Genomic DNA, 19930 nt, shown 5'->3' with positions numbered 1-19930 from the left:
TTGGGGGGGGGGGGGTCACCAAAGAGGAGAAGGGCCCTGCCCTAAGTCTAGGCTTGTGTGGGCGTGTGGGGTCACAGCTAAGCCCATGACCCCCTCTTCCCTGGAGCAAGCCAGCCAGCCTATGGCCAAGTTCCTGCTTACCCTGCCCTCCTCGCAGCCCTTGGCTAAGCTGGCCCTTGGCTCAGAGAGCCTCTTGCTCCGTATTGATCTCTCAAATTCTCCAGGAACCGGGTTGGCGAATGCAGTTGCCAGGTGTCACTGATGCTACAGAGCAGCCCCACCAGAGGTCCCCTGCGGTGAGTGCCCCCAGGAGGTGCCCGGCCAGGCCCCATGCCACCATCCACCCACCTTTTCTCCTGGCCCCTGCAGGCCCAGCCCAGCAGCCCCAGATCATTCGTATCCTCCAGCTGAGGCTGCTGAGCCAAGAGGGAGAGATTGGAAGGGGAATGAGGGAGAGAAAGCAGGGGGGAAGAGGGGGGTGAATTATTATATTTTTTTTTTTTGCACACACCCTTATAAGGCTACTGAAGTCATTACCGATGTAACAAACCAAGTAAGCAAGCAAGAGCCTCTCACCAATGTTCCCTTCTATAAACACAGCCTGGCCAGCCCCAACCTCCCCTTCTCCCTCCCCTTTACCCTCCCTCCCTCAGGGATTTGCTCTCCCCTGACGTTTTGTTCTTACCCGGCCCCTTTTCCTCTTGCTACTTTCCTTTTTTCCCTTCACTGGTTGCAGGGGGAGGGAGCCTGCCAGCTGTGAGGGCCTCTGTGGCCGGGGAGCCGGTGCCGATGGTGGTGGTGGTGACCGCTATGGGACCCTGAGGCCTGGCTGGCCAGCAAGAGAGCAAGGTTGGCCTGAGGAGGAAGACAGTGAGGACGTGCGGGGTGTGCTGAAGAGGCGCGTGGAGACCCGGCAGCACACCGAGGAGGCCATCCGCCAGCAGGAGGTGGAACAGCTGGACTTCCGTGACCTCCTGGGGAAGAAGGTGAGCACCAAGACCGTGTCAGAAGAACACCTAAAGGAGATCCCAGCCGAGCAGATGGATTTCCGCGCCAACCTGCAGCGGCAAGTGAAGCCAAAGACCGTGTCAGAGGAAGAGAGGAAGGTGCATAGCCCTCAGCAGGTGGACTTCCGCTCGGTTCTGGCCAAGAAGGGGACTCCTAAGACCCCGATCCCTGAGAAGGCGCCACTTCCAAAACCCGCCACCCCAGATTTCCGCTCAGTGTTAGGCAGCAAGAAAAAATTGCCAGCAGAGAATGGTAGCAACAATGTCGAGGCCTTGAATGCCAAGGCAGCAGAAAGTCCCAAGGTTGTGGCCAATGCCCAGACTTTCGGGTCCCTGAAACTCTCCGGCAATGCCAAGCCTGCTGAGACCCTAAAACCTCTGGGCAACATCAAGCCTGCAGAGTCCCCAAAACCTGTGGACAATGCCAAGCCTGCTGAGACGCTGAAACCCTTGAGTAATGCCAAGCCTGCTGAGACGCTGAAACCCTTGAGTAATGCCAAGCCTGCCGAGACTCCAAAACCGGTGAGCAACACCAAGCCTGCTGAGATCCCGAAATCCTTGAGCACCACCAAGCCTGCTGAGACCCCGAAATCCGTGGCCAATGCCAAGCCTGCCGAGACCCCGAAATCTGTGGCCAGTGCCAAGCCTGCTGAGACCCCGAAATCTGTGGCCAATGCCAAGCCTGCCGAGACCCCGAAATCCATGGCCAGTGCCAAGCCTGCCGAGACCCTGAAATCCGTGGCCAACGCCAAGCCTGCTGAGACCCCAAAATCCGTGGCCAACACCAAGCCTGCGGAGACGGCAAAACCAGCTGGGAAGGAAGAAGTCAAGAAGGAGGTTAAGAATGATGTGAACTTCAAGAGGGGGCATGTAGGAGCCACAGATAATGAAAACAGATCAGAGAGCCAAGGGACGGCCCCAACCTTCAAGGAGAAGCTACAAGATGTTCATGTGACAGAGGGCGAGAAGCTGCTACTCCAGTGTCAGGTGTCCTCTGACCCCCCAGCCACCGTCACCTGGACGCTGAATGGAAAGACACTCAAGACCACCAAGTTCATCATCGTCTCCCAAGAAGGTAACAAGGGTGAGGGCGGGAAAGAAGGGGGCTCTGTACCAGGGCCGCTGTAGGCTCATGGAGCCTTGGGCTTGTTGACTGCCACTCGCAGCCCAGAGCCTGGGCTGGAATGTTTCTGTGCTCCCTCACTGACAGGAGAAGCGCCCTGCTCAGGGCCCTGGGGCACTCCGTCTCTGGGCGGTGAGAGGTGGGCGGCTGATGCTGTGGCGCGTGCGCAGGTCCCGGCATCTGTCTGGCAGAGCTGCCTCGGGGCAGCCCAGCCATGGCTCCTCAGAGCGGCCCTGGGTCTGAGCTAGTGCCCCCAGCTCTGGTGTGGAGAGGGCTGTGTGTGCAGGCTTGACGGGGCCCTGGGGCTGGAGGCCACCAGCAGCTCTGAGCTGAGCGCTGCTTTGCCAGCAGCATTTTGGAGCAGGAGAAGGGTATGCACTGACGGGATGGCACAGGACTGTGATTTGGGGTCAACAACAGCTTAAGACTTGATAACATTGTGGTTTTGAAGGGATCTGTCAGAGAAGCCAAAAACCCCAAACAGCCCCTACAGCACACACTCCTGGGCGGACAGAGCCACTCGCTTCCTAATTTGGATGAGACTTCTGTTTGCTGGTATTTCACATTCTTGGGTTGTGGGGAGAGGGGGGGCACTAAATCTTGACATCTGGGACCTTTCAGGGTCTAGAATTCTCAGAGGGGCCAGTTTAGAAGAGATGAGGGTGAGAGGGATTTCCCCTGGACCCTCAGTTAGGTTTGAAATGTTTCAACCAAGCATCTCCAGGCTGTCTGAAGCTCCAAGTCCAGCAGACTTCCCACACCCCACTCTGGTGGCCAGCACTGGATCAGAGCCTGGCCGGGGCTTGAGACTAACGCTGGTGGCTCAGGACAGGGCAGGGCACAGTGCTCCCCAGGAAGGAGCATTTTACCCTTTATGGGGTAGAGGGTGGCAACCAAGCAGAGGCCCAAGTAAAGACAGGTCCTATGCAATCCCAGTCCCCTGAGATATCACAANATGAAACCCGAATGGATCATTTGAAAGAAAGCAGTATCCCTTTCAACCCACAATAAAATTTCTCTTTTCATTCTGCAACTCAGTCAGCAGGTCTGGGGCAGCTGAGCATTTTGAATCTAAGTGCTAAAAGAGCAAAGGGGAAGCTGACCAGGAAAGAGAAATGTTTTATTTTCTGCCACTGTGTTGATAGGAGAACGTTTCCATGTGGTTATCTCCAGATTGGCAGGGTCCTTGGGAGGGCATCTCATCCACCCCACCCCTTGCTTCTCTGCTAGTCCAGCCTGCCTGCGGTCCACACACAGGCGGGGGTGGGGGGGGTCACCACAGCAGGGTGAGACGTCCAGGGGAGTGAATGTCACAGCAGTCCCAGTCACCCCTGTGGGCCCCTCCCAGTTGGAAAGTCTTTGGTAGAACTGAGCTGAAACCTGACTGGGAACATTTCCCAGGTTACCCTGCGGTGCTCTCCCCGGGAAGGGTGGAAGGTGGGTAGCTGCCTGCCCTTGGGACATGTGCAGTCACACTGGCCTGCACAGTGTGGGGCCCATGGCTACACCAGCCTCAGGGAAGCTGGCGTTCAGATAGCTGAGGGCAGCGTGGAGAGGAGATCTGTGTCAAACCCGCAGAGCCGCTCAAAGCAGCTTATAAACAACCTCTCAACTGAGCAATGTAAGCAGACCTCAGCCCTGGTTGCAAAAACACACCTGAGCCATTAGACCCTGCTGCTCGTGTCCAGAGTGCCTTGCGTATGTGGTATGTGCTGTCACGGAGCACTAAAGGGCCCAGAGACCCAGCTACTCCCGAATCGCCTCCCATAGAAACCACCTCAAAGGGACAGTTCAAGTCCAAATCAGAGGAAGAAGAAATGATTAAAAGAAAGCCAGCACAAGGAGAAGATAGCAAAGGACTCAGTGGGGTGGGTAGGGAGGGGTTGTAGAAACAGCCCCAAATCCAATTTTTAAAAATACTCTAAATATTTGTAATTCTCCTCTGAAAACTAAGAATAGCCTGCATACCCTGAACACTGTGTGCCAAACACTGCCCTGGGCATCTTACGCTTTTTGCTCTTTTAATCCTGCCCATTTCTAGAAGTGAAGTGTCCTGCCCAAGACTGCACAGCAGGCTAGTGACAGAGCTGGGATTTGAGTGGAGGCAGCTGAGTTCCGGCACCCAAGTTCATTCTCCTTAGGTGACAGCACACTGGTACAGCTGAGAAACCTTTCATGACCCACTCCCCCAGAGTGTTGTCCAGCAGGGGAAAAGACTAATGGCTATTTACTCCTCAACACTGTCAGTAGTTGTCAAGAGGCTAGAAGACTGGCCTTGCCCTCTAGGCTTGCCAGATTTCTGCTATTTTCCCTGCAGTGGGGGAAAGAAGCAGACTTTGACATGGGCCTGTCTGCCTTGCTACGGTAGGCAGAGTGCCTGGTCTGAAACATGACAGCCCCGTTTTCTGTCCATCCCTTCTCCAGAGCTTCTCCCTCCATGTCTTCAAGAGGCTGGGTTAGACACAGACCCCAGGGAGAAAGCCCATCTTCAAGCCTTATCAGTGACCACTTCAGCAGGCCCCAGCGCAGGGAGCATGGCACTCTGGGAGGTATGAGTGGATCTGCTCTCCATAGTTTTGGAAAGAGGGGACACACACTCACAGTGATAAAACTGTTCTGGCCAAGTCCTGAAGTTGAGCTGGTAGATGTAGAAGAAGAGGGAGCTGAGTGCTGGGGCCACTGGAAAGGCTGGTGCCAAATGAGCTGGGTCAGGGCTTGTGGCACGCAAAGGAGGGGGGATATGGACTTCCCGGACAGGGGCTCTGGCAGAAGCAGAGGCAGTCCTGCTCACAGCGTGGGCTGGGCTGGAGAGGAAGGCATGGTCCACGCCATCCTATGTCATGCTGAGGAGCTCAGTTCTCAAGGCAATAGGGAGCCATGTAAGAGTGTGGAATGAGGAGCAGTGCACACAAAACTAGGGTAAGGGTGTAGGGATTTTGATGGACTCCCTGCCCAAAGACAAGCAAGGAGCCTACTGAAGAAGTCACAGAGAAAGGTGGTAAGCTTTGTACTAATAAGGTAGCCATGGCACAGACAGGAAACAACCAGTTCAAGAAGCAGGGACAGAGTTAATAGCACCTGTTGCCTGGCCTGTGAGCAGGGGGCAAATAAAGAAGAGGAAGGAGTGGAAGACCACTGCGTGCTGGTGTCCGGGTGATTGGGGTCACATTTCTGCTGGCATCAGTGGAAATAAGGAAACTGGTGGTTTGAGGTGGTCTGGAGGTGAAGGTGGAGGGAGTGGCTGAGGAGGTCTCCCCATCCTTTGCACTCCACGCTGCATCCTCTCTGCCCTCACCCCCCTGGCTTCGAATTCTTCTTACTCCACTGCCCTGAATCCTGTGCTATTGTGTCACCTAAGATCAAAATTTGCCTCCTCCTCCAGACCGTTGTCACCACCCTTTGGCCACGAGACTCCTTGTGGAATGCAATCTGCACATACATCTATACCCCACTGCTGTGTTCATAGGCTTCACGGGGGCTTCTCTGAACCCATGTAGCTTGGATAGGGCTCATAGCCTCCAGCCCCCCCAAAACAGGGTTATGTTCACCCCATTTAGCACCAGGGAGAGCAGAAGAGGTGTGAAGGAGTCGCCTGGAGTTGACTGCTACATCTTGGAGGAACACGTAGAGGTACCTTCCCCTTCCTGCATCCCCAGAGCTGCCGAGCAGATGGCGTCTACTTACGGCAGCTGGGCCTGCCCTCCAGGCCTGCGGAGGTGCGGCACCAGGCCCTTTCAGGCCCTCAGGCCTTGGCCTTGGCTGAGGACTGGGAGGGACAGCCAGTGAGCCAAGGGGAGCTCTATGCTGTGAGAAGTGCTTTCATCTTTATGCCCTGTTTCCTGTCCCCAGGCCGGATGCTTTCCCTGGCAAACATGTCTCCCAGGCTAGTAATGAGAATTCATTTTTCTTGCTGTTGTCACCTGATGATTCATTTTTAATCACCTTTAATGTGGGATCTTACAAAGGCTTTTTTAAAAACCTGTGTGATTTCTTCATACAAAACACTAGGATTTATACATCCTAGTGCCTAAATGCAATATGCATTGCAATATTGTATATGCATAATCCACTTGAAGAACTCTGAGTTAGGAATTGTTTTCTTTTAGAAACTATCTTATCTTTTTCAATGGTAGGTTATATCTGACTAAATGTTCATGATTCTCTTGCATAGATCCTCCCAGATCACCTGCTACAGAAATGTGCCTTGGTCATTCTCAGATGGCAATTTTTTTTTCACTTTGACTGCATTCCAGGCTCAGAAAAACTATTCGTAATAGACACGGTCACTGCCCTCTGAGAACTAGTGTGGGAGACAGACTTGTTTCAGCAATGGCCTTGGAAGACATGCTCTGATAAAGGGAAACTCGGGGCACAGAAGAGGTCCGTCTGTGGCTGAGGATGCTTATGGGTGACAGGGAAGGTGCTGTCCTTGAGGAGGTGACCTGGAGCTGAGTTGCACTGTCCAGACATTCTAGGGGACCAGGGTGGGGAGGCGCTGCTCACTGAGGTCATCCTCAGAGCACAACCTCCAGGGCTTCAGGCCACCCCTCTCACCCTGAACCCTCCCCCCCCAACGTCCCTTCTTCCCCACACACTTGGAGCAAGATGGAGGACCTTCAGACTCCATGGCCATGAGGGGCTCTCCCAGGGACAGTTCTAGCTGAGCCATTTATTGGAGCCTTGGTTCTGTGGTAACTGCTACCATCCCCCTCACCTCCCTCTCAAAATTCCCCACCAGGCTGAGGCTTCTCGAAAAAAACTCTGGGAAACGGTTTTTCTTCTGGAGGTCAGGAATAAGCTGTCCCACAGGAAATACCAGATTCTTCAATCTGGGCTAGCCAGGCCTCCAGGCCTGCCTGGGGGCCCTCCCCCAGCCCACGCAAGCACGTGGCCAGGGGTCCAGGCTTTGGAGGCTTGGCGAGCTGCCTGCTCTCCTGCTTTCCCTGGTGAGGGAGTGAGGGCCGTGGTCTAACTGCCCCTCTTCTCCTGGTGGTCTCACCACTGTCTTTGCAGTTTGTGCAATGTGGGCTGAAGGCTGAAGGCGGGGGGGACTGAAACTGAGGCACAATCAGGCATTCGAGCAAGATATGCACTGGAAGTGGGGTGTCTGCTCCCAGAGCCTGAGCCTCAGACTGAAGGAAAGTGACAAAAGGGGGTAGGTTTCCTCTAAGCCTCAAACCCAGATGCCAGAGGTCATTCTAGCGTCCCCCTGCCCTCTCAGATGAGTGGAGGGTCCTCTCTAGAAAGGACAGTCCCCCTCAATCCCGGATTCCTGTGCCTCACCCTCATGACGGAGTTCCAAAAATTCCAGCCTGAGCCCTTTCTGCTGCAGTTTCTGCAAATTCTGTCTCCTAACTGCAATGAGAAGATGTGCCGAGCCCTTGCCCTCCCCTGGGGGAGAATGTAGTGAGGCCTTTTCCAAGAGGTAAGGTCTACATGAATAGGAGGGAGGTGGTCCGGAGAACTAAGGTTTCCCTGTTCAGGACATAACCCAGGTCCCAAGAAGCAAAGACAACTGTTAGGCCTCTGCCTTCCTTTCCAGCCCTAGTGAGGTTCTCTGAATATCCTTGTATTCATTGCCCTCAAGTCTGTGCCTCTGACTAATGGGGGTGAGGGTACTTGTTGAGATCAAAGACTGTTTGGGAGCAAACAGTCCTGCTGGCCTCCCCTCTGGCCATGCTGCCCCGCACATATGCCTGGGATGCACACAGCTCTGTCCACCCAGGGCCAGTGGTGTACGCTGAGCGATTGACAGGGGAAGTGGGGTAGCTGCAGCTTGTGGCTCCAGGCAGCAGGATGCATGTGGCCCTGGCTCTGTGCTCCTCTTTGTGTGATGACTGCCGCCCTGACAACGGGGCAGCTTTGGGCAGGATGCCATGCTGTTGGCTTGTTTGTGTGTCTGAAGACAGGAACTATGGTGCCATTGCCCTCCTGCCTGGCCCAGCAGTCCCAGCACTCAGCTGGCCTCTCCCCACATCCTGAGGGAAACCCCCCAAGGGCGGTCCTCCAGAGGAGTAGCCAGCCCTGGGGTGAGAGAGCTAGGGTGGCCAGGGACCAGACCCCCCATTTCTGTGGGTGCCTAGCCTGGCTCCTCCTTTCCCTAACCAGGCCAGAAGAGGTGCGCTGGGTGGAGAGACTCATGGCAAAAGCCATCTCCACCCTTCTATGAGGTCACCAAAAGACCCTGCAGTGAAGGGAGACAGCCCCAAAGTGCCCCTCTCCCAGCCCAGTGCCCATCATTGGCCATGCTTCTCAGCTCACATCCCATTCCTAAGAAGCCAGCTCCAGGGTCCCAGGCTATAGTTCCCTCCTCCTCCCAGGAGACCTTCCCACAGGTCAGTGTTCCTGCTGGACAGGGACCCCTGCCCTCTCTCCCCCCACCTCTGTTCAGAACTCCCTTTTCTTTCTTTTTTTATTTATTTCTGAGAGAGAGAGAGAGAGAGAGAGAGAGAGACAGCATGAGCAGGGAGGGTCAGAGAGAGAGGGGGACACAGAATCTGAAGCAGGCTCCAGGCTCCGAGCTAGCTGTCAGCACAGAGCCTGACGTGGGGCTCGAACCCACAAACTGTGAGATCATGACCTGAGCCAAAGTCAGACGCTTAATCAACTGAGCCACCCAGGCTCCCCAGAACTCCCCTTTTCTAAGATTTTCAGAATAAATAATTGCTATAAGCAGAGCAGAGACTCCTCACCTGCCATTGTTCCTAACATGGGTCTATAAACCTGTGCTTGGCTACTGCTTATCTCTCTTGGTGACATGCCAGGGTGTAGGTCCAGGGTCTCTCTGCTCCTATTGTATTGGATGCCCTCCAAAGGCTAAGACTATTTTGCTTCCTTCTTCTGTGCCTTTCCATTATGTCCCCATAAGAGAGCTTGCTGGAAGGTGGGAAGAGGGTACCAGGAAGGAATACATTTAGGGATCAGTTATTTTGGACCTGGCTTATCAGCAAAAACTACCCTGACCTTGGTAGGGAGAGAGGGTTGGTTCCCACAGACCCTCTGGCCTCTGGGCTCCCGGCGGCTACCCATGAGAATAACATTCACCTGGTACCGGGGCAGGTATTGGGCTTTTACTGGGTCCACCCAATGGTTCTTCCTCTTCCTTCCTAGGCTCCCTGTGCTCTGTCTCCATCGAGAAGGCACTGCCCGAGGACAGAGGCGTATACAAGTGCATAGCCAAGAATGGCGCCGGCCAGGCTGAGTGCTCCTGCCAAGTCACCGTGGACGGTAGGTCGTGCCCACCCATCACTGCCACACAGAGTCCCGCTTCTCAGCCCTTCCCTGGCCAACAATACCTAAACAGAACCGCACCCAAGGCTGCCATCCCTACTTGAGTCATTCGTTTTGTGGGTATTGAGCCATCTTTTGCAAAAAAAAAAAAAAATGAGCCAGAAAGGAAAATGGAAGCTCTACTTGATGGCCCTGTGTGACCTTGCAGCCCTGCCCCTGGCTGAGAGGAGGGGCCACTCACCTAATTGTCCCCGCCCTGTCCCCAGTCCTGACCCCGAATGCAGAAGCTTGCTGAGCAGGGAAGCCAGGCACAGGGCTAGAGGAGAAAAGACACACCCACAGGAAAATGACTACATAGTATTTTACAAGCTGCAGCCATCAAGTGTCAGTGCTGGCAGGTCAGACCCGTGATGAGGTGAAGACGGAGTAGAGCGGGGCCCATGTGGGGACACTTCCCGGAGGAGGTGAGTTGGGGCTACATCTTTGTGTAGAGGGGACAGGCCTCTGCAAGAAGAAAAAGTAATTGTAATGCAGCAGAGGGAGAGAAAGAAATGTGGGGGCAGAGGGCTACCCAATCTGCATGGAGTTTCTTTTTTTTTTTTTTAATGTTTATTTATTTTTGAGAGAGAGAGTGAGACAGAGCACAAGTGCTGGAGGGGCAGAGAGACTGGGAGACACAGAGTCTGAAGCAGGCTCTAGGCCCCAAGAGGCCAGCACAGAGCCCGACGTGGGTCTGGAACCCACGAACCAGGAGATCATGACCTGAGTCGAAGTGGGATGCTTAACCTCCTGAGCCACTCCTTAACCCTGGAGTTGAGTTTCTGAGTGAGGAAAGGGGGAGGCCAGGCTGTGAGGGCTGTGATTTGTCCTAGAGAAATGCAGGCTGTGTGTTTGTGACTCTTCTTTTTCTCTCCTGTGTGAGGTTTAGAATTAGAGCCTCAGAAGTAGAACAGTCCTTGGGATGATCTAGGCGGCCACCCTCATTTTGAACAGTAGAAAACCAAGGCCACTGAGAAAGAACATGTCCTGCACGAGGTTCCCTGGTCTGTTGAGGGCCAGCTACAGCCCGAATGCTGTTGCGAGACTCACAATCAAGAGCCCTTTCTTCTTATTTCGTTACTTGCCTGGGACTGTCTGAAAAGGTTGTGTGGGGGAATCATTTCTTGCCCTTGAAATGCCTGGCTAGTAGCTCTTAGTGACACGTGAAAAACTGGTGTCCAAATAAGGCAACTCAAAGACCAGCTTTGTTGCTCTTCTGACTTCTGAGTGATCACTTGGGGTATAAAGTCCTGACCTGTTTCCATGCCATTCCACAAGATATAGAACCTTTGTCCCCATTCTCGGCTTTATAATCTGATTTCTTGATCATAAACACGGAGATCCGTGATATATTAGGAATGGAAAAAAAGAAAAGCAGTCTTTTTTTTTTTTAAGAAAAAAGAGCATAGAAGAGAAAAGTTAAGAAAAATATATACACAATGGCAAAACAACTTAAATTGCCAATGGCCGCAGTAAAGCTGAAATGGTAGAATATTGTGTATGTCTCACTGGAGTTCCGTGAATGTGTCTGTCACTGGGGCTCTGAGTCAAAGGAGTGGATTTGATGGGTCAGTTCAGAGGGGGGCTTGAAACCCATGTTTTGAGGCTCTGGGTAGGGGCTGCTGCCGCCAAGTACTCTACCGTGTGACCCTGCTATCACCTGCCCAGGTCACATTTCTGCTCCTTTCCCTAACAGGTGCTGCAGTTTAAAAAACAAATAGACAAACAAACAAAAACCAAAAAAGTGTTTCTGGGAACTTGACTCCAAACAGCCCGCACTTGAGACCCGTGCTTAGACCCAACCAGTCTAGAAGGAAGCCCAGCCTGTTAATGAGGATATCTGCTTTTGGGATCCCTGGACTCTTTGGGTCCTATTTCCATGGTCGGTTGAAGGCAGGATAGCAATTCATTCTCCTTATCTGCAAAATGTCAGGACCTTTTTGAGAAACAACAAATGTTTTATTTTGAAAACCAAACTTTGTTTTCAAAATAAAATTTTCTTTTTCCCTATAGAATACATTTGGGGATTTTTTTTCTTTTTTAAGATTTGGACAATTCATTCAGCAACATAAGGGACTTTTTGACCCATAAATTGGCCTCCTTCTACTGGATTCCCTTGTACTTTCTACTAATCTTGATCACCATTACTTATCTCTAGCTTGGCCTTGAGGCTGCTGACTAAGAGCTGGGTCTTAGGAGAAGAGCTAGCAAAGGGATCAGAGGGAGACCAGCTGAGATAACAGGACTGACTCTCAGTTAATTGGTTTTTGTTTTTCAGAGAGAAAAAGGGCAGCCCCCTTCACACCCACTCTTTTCCCTGTTGCTAGACTTGGAGATATATTAGTGTCCTGCGCGTGGGTGGCCTTCTTGCCGCATGGAGTTTTATTCCTCAGCCATGAGCCACCTCCAGACAAAGGACTGCAGTTTCCCTAACTTCTCCCCTGCCACCTTGAGGCACCTTTTCCCCTCCTGTGCTCCCCTCAGCCGAGCTGGTTTCCTGTCCTCCATCTGTCCCCCGGTCTTCCCAGCTGTCTCCAAGGCAGTGGTACCTAACTTAAAGATCCCAGGGGGTCCATGGACTCTTTGAAATTATAGGCAGAATTTTGTGTGTTTGTAGATCAGAGCATCTTTCTGAAGAGAGCACCCATAGTTTTTAACTGAACTTGCCCTAAGAAAAGACTATTCATTCATTGTGTGGGGTCTCCTGATTTCTCTCTCCATCTGCAGCTGCCTGCTCAACCTCTCAATAGGACTGTGTCCCTCCCTCCCAAGGGGCAATGAGGTCCCTCTCCACGAGGGGTGGGGACTATAACTCCTGCTGACATCAGGCTGGCCCTACCTCCTGACGGTCACTAGCTCTCAGTCACCCAGCCTGTGCCAAACACCATGAAGACTATGTGCCTGTAGCCAATAAAACGATATATTTCAGGACCTCATAAAAATGACTTTGGCTCATTGGCCATTCTGTATTAGCCACACTCCCATTTTTCCCACTTAGAGGAAAGACAAAGGGAGGTAGCCTTTATAACTCAGCACATCTGGCTATGATCATCATGCTGTGTGTCTTTTCCCTAAGAAAAAGGATGGTCTCATGCACTTTCTTGATCTGGTCACACCCTTGCTCCTTCCAAGTACAGCAGAAGGGCGAGTGTCAGCCTCGTACCCCAGAAAGCACCTGAAGCCCAAAGTGGGTAAGGACTTGCCAGACAACTCATCCAGGGGAACAAAAGCTGACCTCAAGATTTGCTCTGGCCAGAGATTCTTGTGCATTTTTAGCTTATACAACAGTTGGGCAGGGTATCTATCAGTGGGAAAACCGAGGCTCTGCAAGGGTCAACAGCCTTCCCGGGTCACACAGACAGTACACAGGAGGTGAAGACTCTCACCCTGCACAGGGAGTTAGAACAAGACTTGCCCTGACAGGGCTCACACCGGAGTGTGTCGGGTTCTAAAGCCTACCCTTTCCATGACTTGGTGTGGCCTCTCTGTCTAAGGAATAGCATGGCAGTGTCCACTGTCTGAGAGATCTAGGTCTGCCTTAGTGATGGCCCTTCTTACTGGGAAGTCCTTTGGCACACCTGGCCTGAGTGACCCATTCCCTCTCATTCAGACCCAGCTGAGAGGTAGGGAAACAACACCCTTTGTAGGCCCAAATCCCAAGACAGGGCTTAAGCTACCCTTCCTCAGCCACCCTGGCCACAGCTACCAGTGAGATCAAGGGCTTCATGACCATCAAGAGTCATGCATTTGAGTGGTAGGAGGTGACATTCCAGCTGGCATCCTGTGGTTGTTCATCCCACTCTGTGTCAGACTCTGCTCTTGGGGCTGGGGTAAAAGCAGTGAACAAAACAGAAGTTCCTGTTCTTAGGAACTTTACATTCTAGTGAGGGGAAAACACTAATACAGATGAACAGCCATGTAATCTCAGGCAGTATCAGGTGCTGTGAAGGAAGCACAGTAGGGTGTGGGGAAGGAGATGTTGCTATTAGACAGGGTGGCTATGAGGCCTCTGTGGGGAAGTGACATTGGAACAGAGGCCTGAAGGAAGTATGAAGGAGTCTCAAAGGAGGAAGGAGGAGGTAATGGTGAGAGCAAAGCCCTGAGCAGAGACTATCCCTGAGGCATTCCCAGGAGTGGGAAGGCCAGGGTGGCTGAGCTGTGATTCAGGGGCAGAGTGGTGGGAAATGAGGTGAGGACGACCAGCAGCCAGATCTGCAAGCCTGAGTGTGGTGGGCCAGCTCCAACATGGTGAAGGATCACTCAGGTGACCATGGTGAGCAGGGTCACCCAGTCCACATATGGATGAGACAGAGAGCAGGGAGACCTTCAATGATGGCCCACGCAGGAACTGATGTCGGCTTAGGCTCCATGGAAGATGTAAGAAGTGATGAGATGCATAATCTATTCGCACAGCTACTGATAGGATTTGGTGATGTATTAGAAATGGAGAGCCTGGGTGGCTCAGTGGGTTAAGTGTCCGACTTCGGCTCAGGTCATGATCTCACGGTTTGTGGGTTTGGGTCCCAAACAGGCTCTGTGCCGACAGCTTGGAGCCTGGAGCCTGCTTCAGATTCTATGTCTTCTTGCTCTCTGCCCCTCCCCTACCCATGCTTTGTCACTCTCTCTCACTCTCTGTCTCTCAAAAATAAACATTAAAAAAGAAGAAGAAGAAATGGAGAGAAAGGGAAGTCAAAGTGACTTAGGTCTCGCGGGGGAGTGTGGATCAATGGTGGCACCACCTTCTGAGATAGGCATGCAGGGGGCAGGGGCCAATCAAGTGCCTGTGAAGTGTGAGATGTCCATTAGACATCCAGGTGGGCACATCACATGGCAGGCATTTAGATGAACCTGGAGTTGAGTAAGGAGGTCAGGGTTGGAGGCAGGGTATGGGGGTCTTACATAAGAAACCCCTGAATGTCCTGGGACTGGATGAGGCCCCTAAGGTGGATATGGATGGAGTAGGGAGAAGGAGGAGGAAGGCAGGACAGACGCCTGGGAAGGATACAGAGAAGGAATGGCCACAGTGGGATAAGAGGAAATCCAGGAGACAGGGGTGCCCCAGAAGCCAAATGGCAGCCGTTTGCATAAGGAAGGAATGACAACATCAGTGTGTCAGGTGCTGCCACCGAGTAGAGTAGGATGAGCCTGAGACCATTGGCTTTGACAGTTCACAGGAGGTTTGTGACTGACAAGAGGGTTTAGCGGAGTGATAGTAAAAGAGTCTGAATTGAGGCATATAGAGACTGAGTGGCCTGCTGAAGTCCATGTAACTAATAACTAGCTGGGTGGGGATTTAAACGCAAGCAATGGCTCCAAACTATGGTGCTTTGCTGCCACCACGGCCATCGGGGCCCTCTGACTGTGCCTCAACTGAAAGCCACACACCCTTCTTCATTCATAAGTCTGCTCCCACTTTCACGTTTGTCGGTCATGTCGCCACAGGCAGCTAACATGCATTAGACTGAACTAAATAGAACCGCTTCGCCAGTAGGCCAGAGACCTTGAATATTGGCAAATGGTACGGTTCCGCGTGAAACAAGCAGATAAAGCACTTAGCATCGTGCCAGGCATGGGCTACGTAACCCAGTAAATGCCTGCTGTTACTTTACATCTCATTCACTCTGTTGGGGTGTTACTCCTGTTTTCCTGGTGAAGGTCAAAGCTCAGAAAAGCTCAGGGAACTTGCCCAAGGACTCAGGCCCCAAACAGCAGAGCCAGAAAGGAGCTTTTTCCTAACTAGAGCGCCACTCTTCTGATTGAGCCAGCTTGCTGCTTGCCTCTGCTGCTTGCCTCCGCAGAGAAAGAAGCCAGCCCCTCTGCCCTGCCCCTCATGGCACTCCTGGGAGCTTGAACCCCCCTCCCGAAGCCTTCCAAGACCTCGCTCCCCTTGCCCTAGGCTTGTAATTCAGGGAACCAACCTCCTGGGGAAGACAGAAGCAAAAAGGCTGCCCTGAAGGGCCGGGTCCAGAACGAGCCCAGGAGTGGATGGGGTGAGGCATTGTCCATATAAGGACACATTTTCCTCCCTATGTAGAGGCCCCCCACCTCCCTATATTTCCATCTTCCCATCCTTCTTTGGGGGCACAACCAGGCCAGCAATGGACTCCAGCCCTGGGGCCCAGATCTAGAAATGGAGTTCAGTTTCATCACAAACTGATTAAAATAGAAAATACAAGCTGCTCTTAGACTTGTATTACTATTATTTTTATCCCCTGCGCATCCATGTGAGCACAGAGCTGGTTCTGATTAAGCACACGGTCCTTCCAGCCCGCCCCTTGCTGCCATCACGGAGGGCCAGTGGCCCCCGGTGCGCACACAGCCCCATGGGGCAGGAGGACTGAGAGGGAAGGGGGGGCTCGGGCCCACCCCTGGGGGGCTCCAAGTCTGGAGGTGTGCCTGGTTTGAAAGGGAAACTTGAGCCCCTTTCCTCATGGTCAGATGGAAAGATAAAGTACACAGAACTTCTAAAAACAAAGCTCAAAGCACATGACAGCGTAGTGTACTCACACGTCAGTGTAAAAGCCAGCACCCAAAAGCTGAAGACAGATGCGGAGGCCAGACACATGAGGGTGGGGGCTGGTCAGGCAGGGCTTTTTGAAAGTGGAGAATTTTAAAGCGGACTGGGAGGGAGCTGAGGAAATGTGGTGAGCAAGAGGAATGAATTAATAGGTACGTGATGATTTTTCTCCTTTCCCGAGCACTACTGAATACATTCTCTCCTTTGAACAGCTTAACACTGTGGTAGAAAGAGTAAGCACACTTTCCTTTGTGCAGATGTGGAAATACAGACCCAGGGCAGTTAATATAATTTGCTCATGGTCTCAAGACTGCTAATGACAAAGCCAAAACTAGTACCCTCCTCTCTGGGCCTCTACTCTAATGCCACTTGGAAGCAAAGGCCCACACAACCCCACGAGGAAAGAAGGAATCTCCGTTCCTGTGTCCCTTCCTTAGGAACCCAGGCAGACCAGGCTTCTCATCCATGGCTTGCTTATGCCTCAAATTACATATCAGTTAAAAAAAAAAAACAAAAAAAAACAAAGCAACCCCGATCCTTCTGTATCTCCCTCCTGTGATGTCCCCAGAACTCAGCAGAAGAAAGATGGGCAAAGAGAGTATTGAAGCCAAGGAGCACAGAACTCTGTACCCACTTGGCTTTCTCCTTTTCTTCTTTAAAAGGGGGAAACACACACACTTTGGAGTGTACCTTTTTGTAAACTGTCACTGGTGCCTCTCAGGTCTTGAAGGAAGGGAAGAAAGGAGGGCCCTAAACAGGAAAACATGGACTTACCCCCACACCCTGGTTTATGGCACCCTAGTCCCCAGACATCAAGAGGTACACTGATAGGTATTCCTGTCTCTCAGAATAGTCCCTGACACCCTCCGTGTGCTGCACGTCTGCCTCTAGACACACAGGCATATACACACGTGTGCATACAGATATACACATACACGAACACACACACACACACACACACACACACACACACACACACACACACACACAGCCTGTATCGCACACAGACTAGGAGTGACATATTAAATACATCTGTGGAGCTTCTGGATAATATTGACACCCAGGCCCTTAACTAGACCAATTAAACCAGGATCTGGGGAGTGAGACACCTATGTAGAGCTGCTTCTAATGGGCTGCCGATGTTGAGAACCATAGAAGTTGACAAATACGTACTGAGGATTTTTTTGTAGCTGAGAATGACCAGGAGGTAGGGGGGCGGGGAGTGGAGGAACACCCAGTGTGAGGAAGTGAAATCATCCACTCCTCACGGGACTTTCTACTCCTCCATCTGTATCCACACAGAACCTGGCATGTGGGCGGCCACTGAGGAGACAGGACACAGGCGGAGTTGGCGACGGAAGGCAGGGACCCCTGACTCACCATGCAGGATTCCCTTTGCTCTTACAGAAGCTGGCAGAAGGAGAGAAGTGGAGGCAGAGTAGACTTCCAGCTTGGTTCCCTCAGCACTGCCCCCTCCCATACACTGCTAGAAAGCTCTTCATGAGGCTTACACTCAACCATTCCTGTAGTGGCATGTGTACGGCTTTGGCTGACTTCAGTAGGGAATTGCTCCCACGGCCCCAGAGGCCTGTGTGCCTCGGAGCTGCTGGTGAGCTTGGATGATGCCCACACCGTGTATCCGTTCCTGGAATACCCAGCTCAAACTGAGAGTGGGCAGGCTTTAGGTTGGGAAGGAATCCTCTGCAGGAGGATTTATATGGGCCAATCCACCTTCTCAAGCAGAAAAGAGACCCAAATGCCATCTAGTAGGAGCAGTGCATCCAGATGGGAGCATCAGGAGTCCATGTGCTAGGGAAGTGTTCGCCCCCAGGCCCCAGTTCTAGGCAACCTGTGTCTACCACACAGAGTCCCAGGAACCAGTCTGGGAGAGGGCATGTGTTAGCAGCTAGGACTGCCCCATCCAGGAGGCAAGACAGCAAGATGGCCCTTCCTCCCCAGTCAAGCCACAGGAATGTGGCCCAAGCTTCAGCTGGAAAGTCCCACCCGCTCCTTCCTCCCTCTGAGTTTCCTGTCTTCAGGAGTCGGAAAAGGAATGGCAGGAAGGGACTCTGACGGGGAGGCTCCCTCTCAGCACATCCCTGAAGTTAATTCCTTGTGGGGAAAATGCTGGAACACAGTGATAGCTGTTTAACCAGCTCCTTCTTATCTGAGTTCCTGGGTGGTTTCCCCAAAACTTCCTGAAGTCTAGTCTCCTTGGGGCCCAGCAAGGCCCCTTCTGCCCAGCCCAGCCCAGCGTGATGTTACTCTTCTGCCCCAACAAGGGAAAGAGTGTGGTAATGTCCACACTGGACATTAACATGGAATAGGGAACGTGGAAGAGAGGATCGAGGCATTGTGCACTCATCCACATACTGTTTCAGGCCCACCCAGAAGGCTCTGCAGGGTTTCGTTGGGTCCACTTTGAGGAGGAGTATATAGGCTCCCATTATGGGCCCAAGGCTCAGTCCAGAGGGGATGAGGCGTGCCAGCTGCCTGCTCAGAGGCCTTCATCTGGTCTGAAAGTCTGTCAGTGACCATCTGTAGGAGGAAGTCCAGGAAATCAGAAGGTGCAGGCCCCTCCCAAACCATGAGCCGAGGCATGTACCCTGTCCCCTCCTTCCTCTGGCAGAGAGACCTCTCTATACACAGCAGGCTTTTGGAGATACAGAGCAGTTAAACCCAGTGAGTGAAGACCCAGCAAAGGGAAAAGGTGGGAGAGAGGTGAGCCCGGGGGTACCGCCGCTCCTCCAGCCCTGCCAGCCATGTGATTCCTGGTAGCCCATGTCTGCCGTACAGGGGAATGCAGAACTAGCTCCCAGGATAGCCTGTCCATCCATCTTGCCTGGGCGACTGCTCTCTCCACCTGATTTATAAGGCACAGTGGAGCGCACGCACGCTCCTTCTTTGGTGCTCTGGAGGAAGAAGGTGCCCGAGGCCGGCGCCGTCTGCGCGGCAAGCAGGGAGGGCCCCCAGAGTGGAAGGAGGAGCTGGGGGCGGGGGGGGGGGGGGGCTTGCTGTCATTTTGGTTGAGGTGGGATTTTTATTGAGACACCTCCTCTGTTCATTTCCTTGGGCAGCAGCCAACTAATGTGTGTCGTTACCTGTTGTGTTGCAGATGCTCCTGCCAGGGAGAATGCCAAGGCCCCTGAGATGAGAGCCCGGAGGCCCAAGAGCTCTCTTCCCCCCGTGCTAGGAACGGAGAGTAAGTACTCGCTCAGCTTTCCTAGGCAACCCCAGGACTGAGCCCCGGCTTCCCTGCCTGCACCCCAGCGAGCCCCGTGAAGCCCTGGTGACTGGGCCAGTGGCCATCTGGCACTGCCCGTCTCTCCCAGCCTCTGCACGGCCTTAGTGGTGCACACCCACGTCCACTCGCCACCTCACTCAGGCCCTCTGGGCTTCTCACCAAGACTCCTCCTCCTGATCTCCTCCAGGTGAGTCCCTCCTGCCGGGCAGAGCCCTTCCAGGCCGTGGCTCTGCTCCTATCACTCCCGGTTGCAGTGCCTGGCAGTCCCCAGAGCCCACCCCACCCACACGAGTGAGCCTCACACATGTTACACTTGTGCACACATGTTTGGCCGTGTGGTCTGGCCTTTCTTTCGCAGTCTGCCCCCAACTCCTGAATCCTACTTTATCCTCAAGCCAGACGGGGCTCCTCCGTGTGCACTGGAAGTCCCGTGCTCCTTCCATCATGCCTTGCTCTGGGACCTCTCTCCATGAGACGCCTCTTTCGTGGGACAGACTCCCACTGAAAAGCCACTTCACTCCTGAGTTTGTCCCTGCTCCAGCTGCAAGGAACCCTTCCCTCCGTGTGCTCCCCGAGCACTAAGCACCTCCCTGCTGCCACTGCCTTCTGCCCAGTGTCTGGTGTTGTGTGTGTGGCTCACCCCTCATCCACTGTAAGTCCCCTGAGGGCTGCCCCTGGGGCTTCCAGGATGCCAGGCCTTGCTTAGAGAGGGCAGTGCAGAGTTGCAGCTTGGTATAAATAGCTGTGCAGGGAAGGACTTCTGTGACTCT

General features: G+C 53.0%; 1 protein-coding gene across 1 annotated transcript in view; it reads left to right on the top strand.

The window, feature by feature from the left end:
* The window catches only part of MYLK (myosin light chain kinase), a 180160-nt gene that overhangs the window by 94667 nt on the left and 65563 nt on the right, over positions 1-19930 (top strand). Inside the window, 4 exon segments of the mRNA XM_077767620.1 lie at positions 225-296; positions 737-2082; positions 9241-9357; positions 19032-19118. Coding sequence (XP_077623746.1) covers positions 225-296; positions 737-2082; positions 9241-9357; positions 19032-19118 — 1622 coding nt within the window.

This window comes from Crocuta crocuta, unplaced genomic scaffold, assembly GCF_008692635.1.
Source record: "Crocuta crocuta isolate KB4526 unplaced genomic scaffold, BGI_CrCroc_1.0 scaffold45, whole genome shotgun sequence".
Taxonomy (NCBI): domain Eukaryota; kingdom Metazoa; phylum Chordata; class Mammalia; order Carnivora; family Hyaenidae; genus Crocuta; species Crocuta crocuta.
This window is presented reverse-complemented; position numbering and strand designations above follow the sequence as displayed.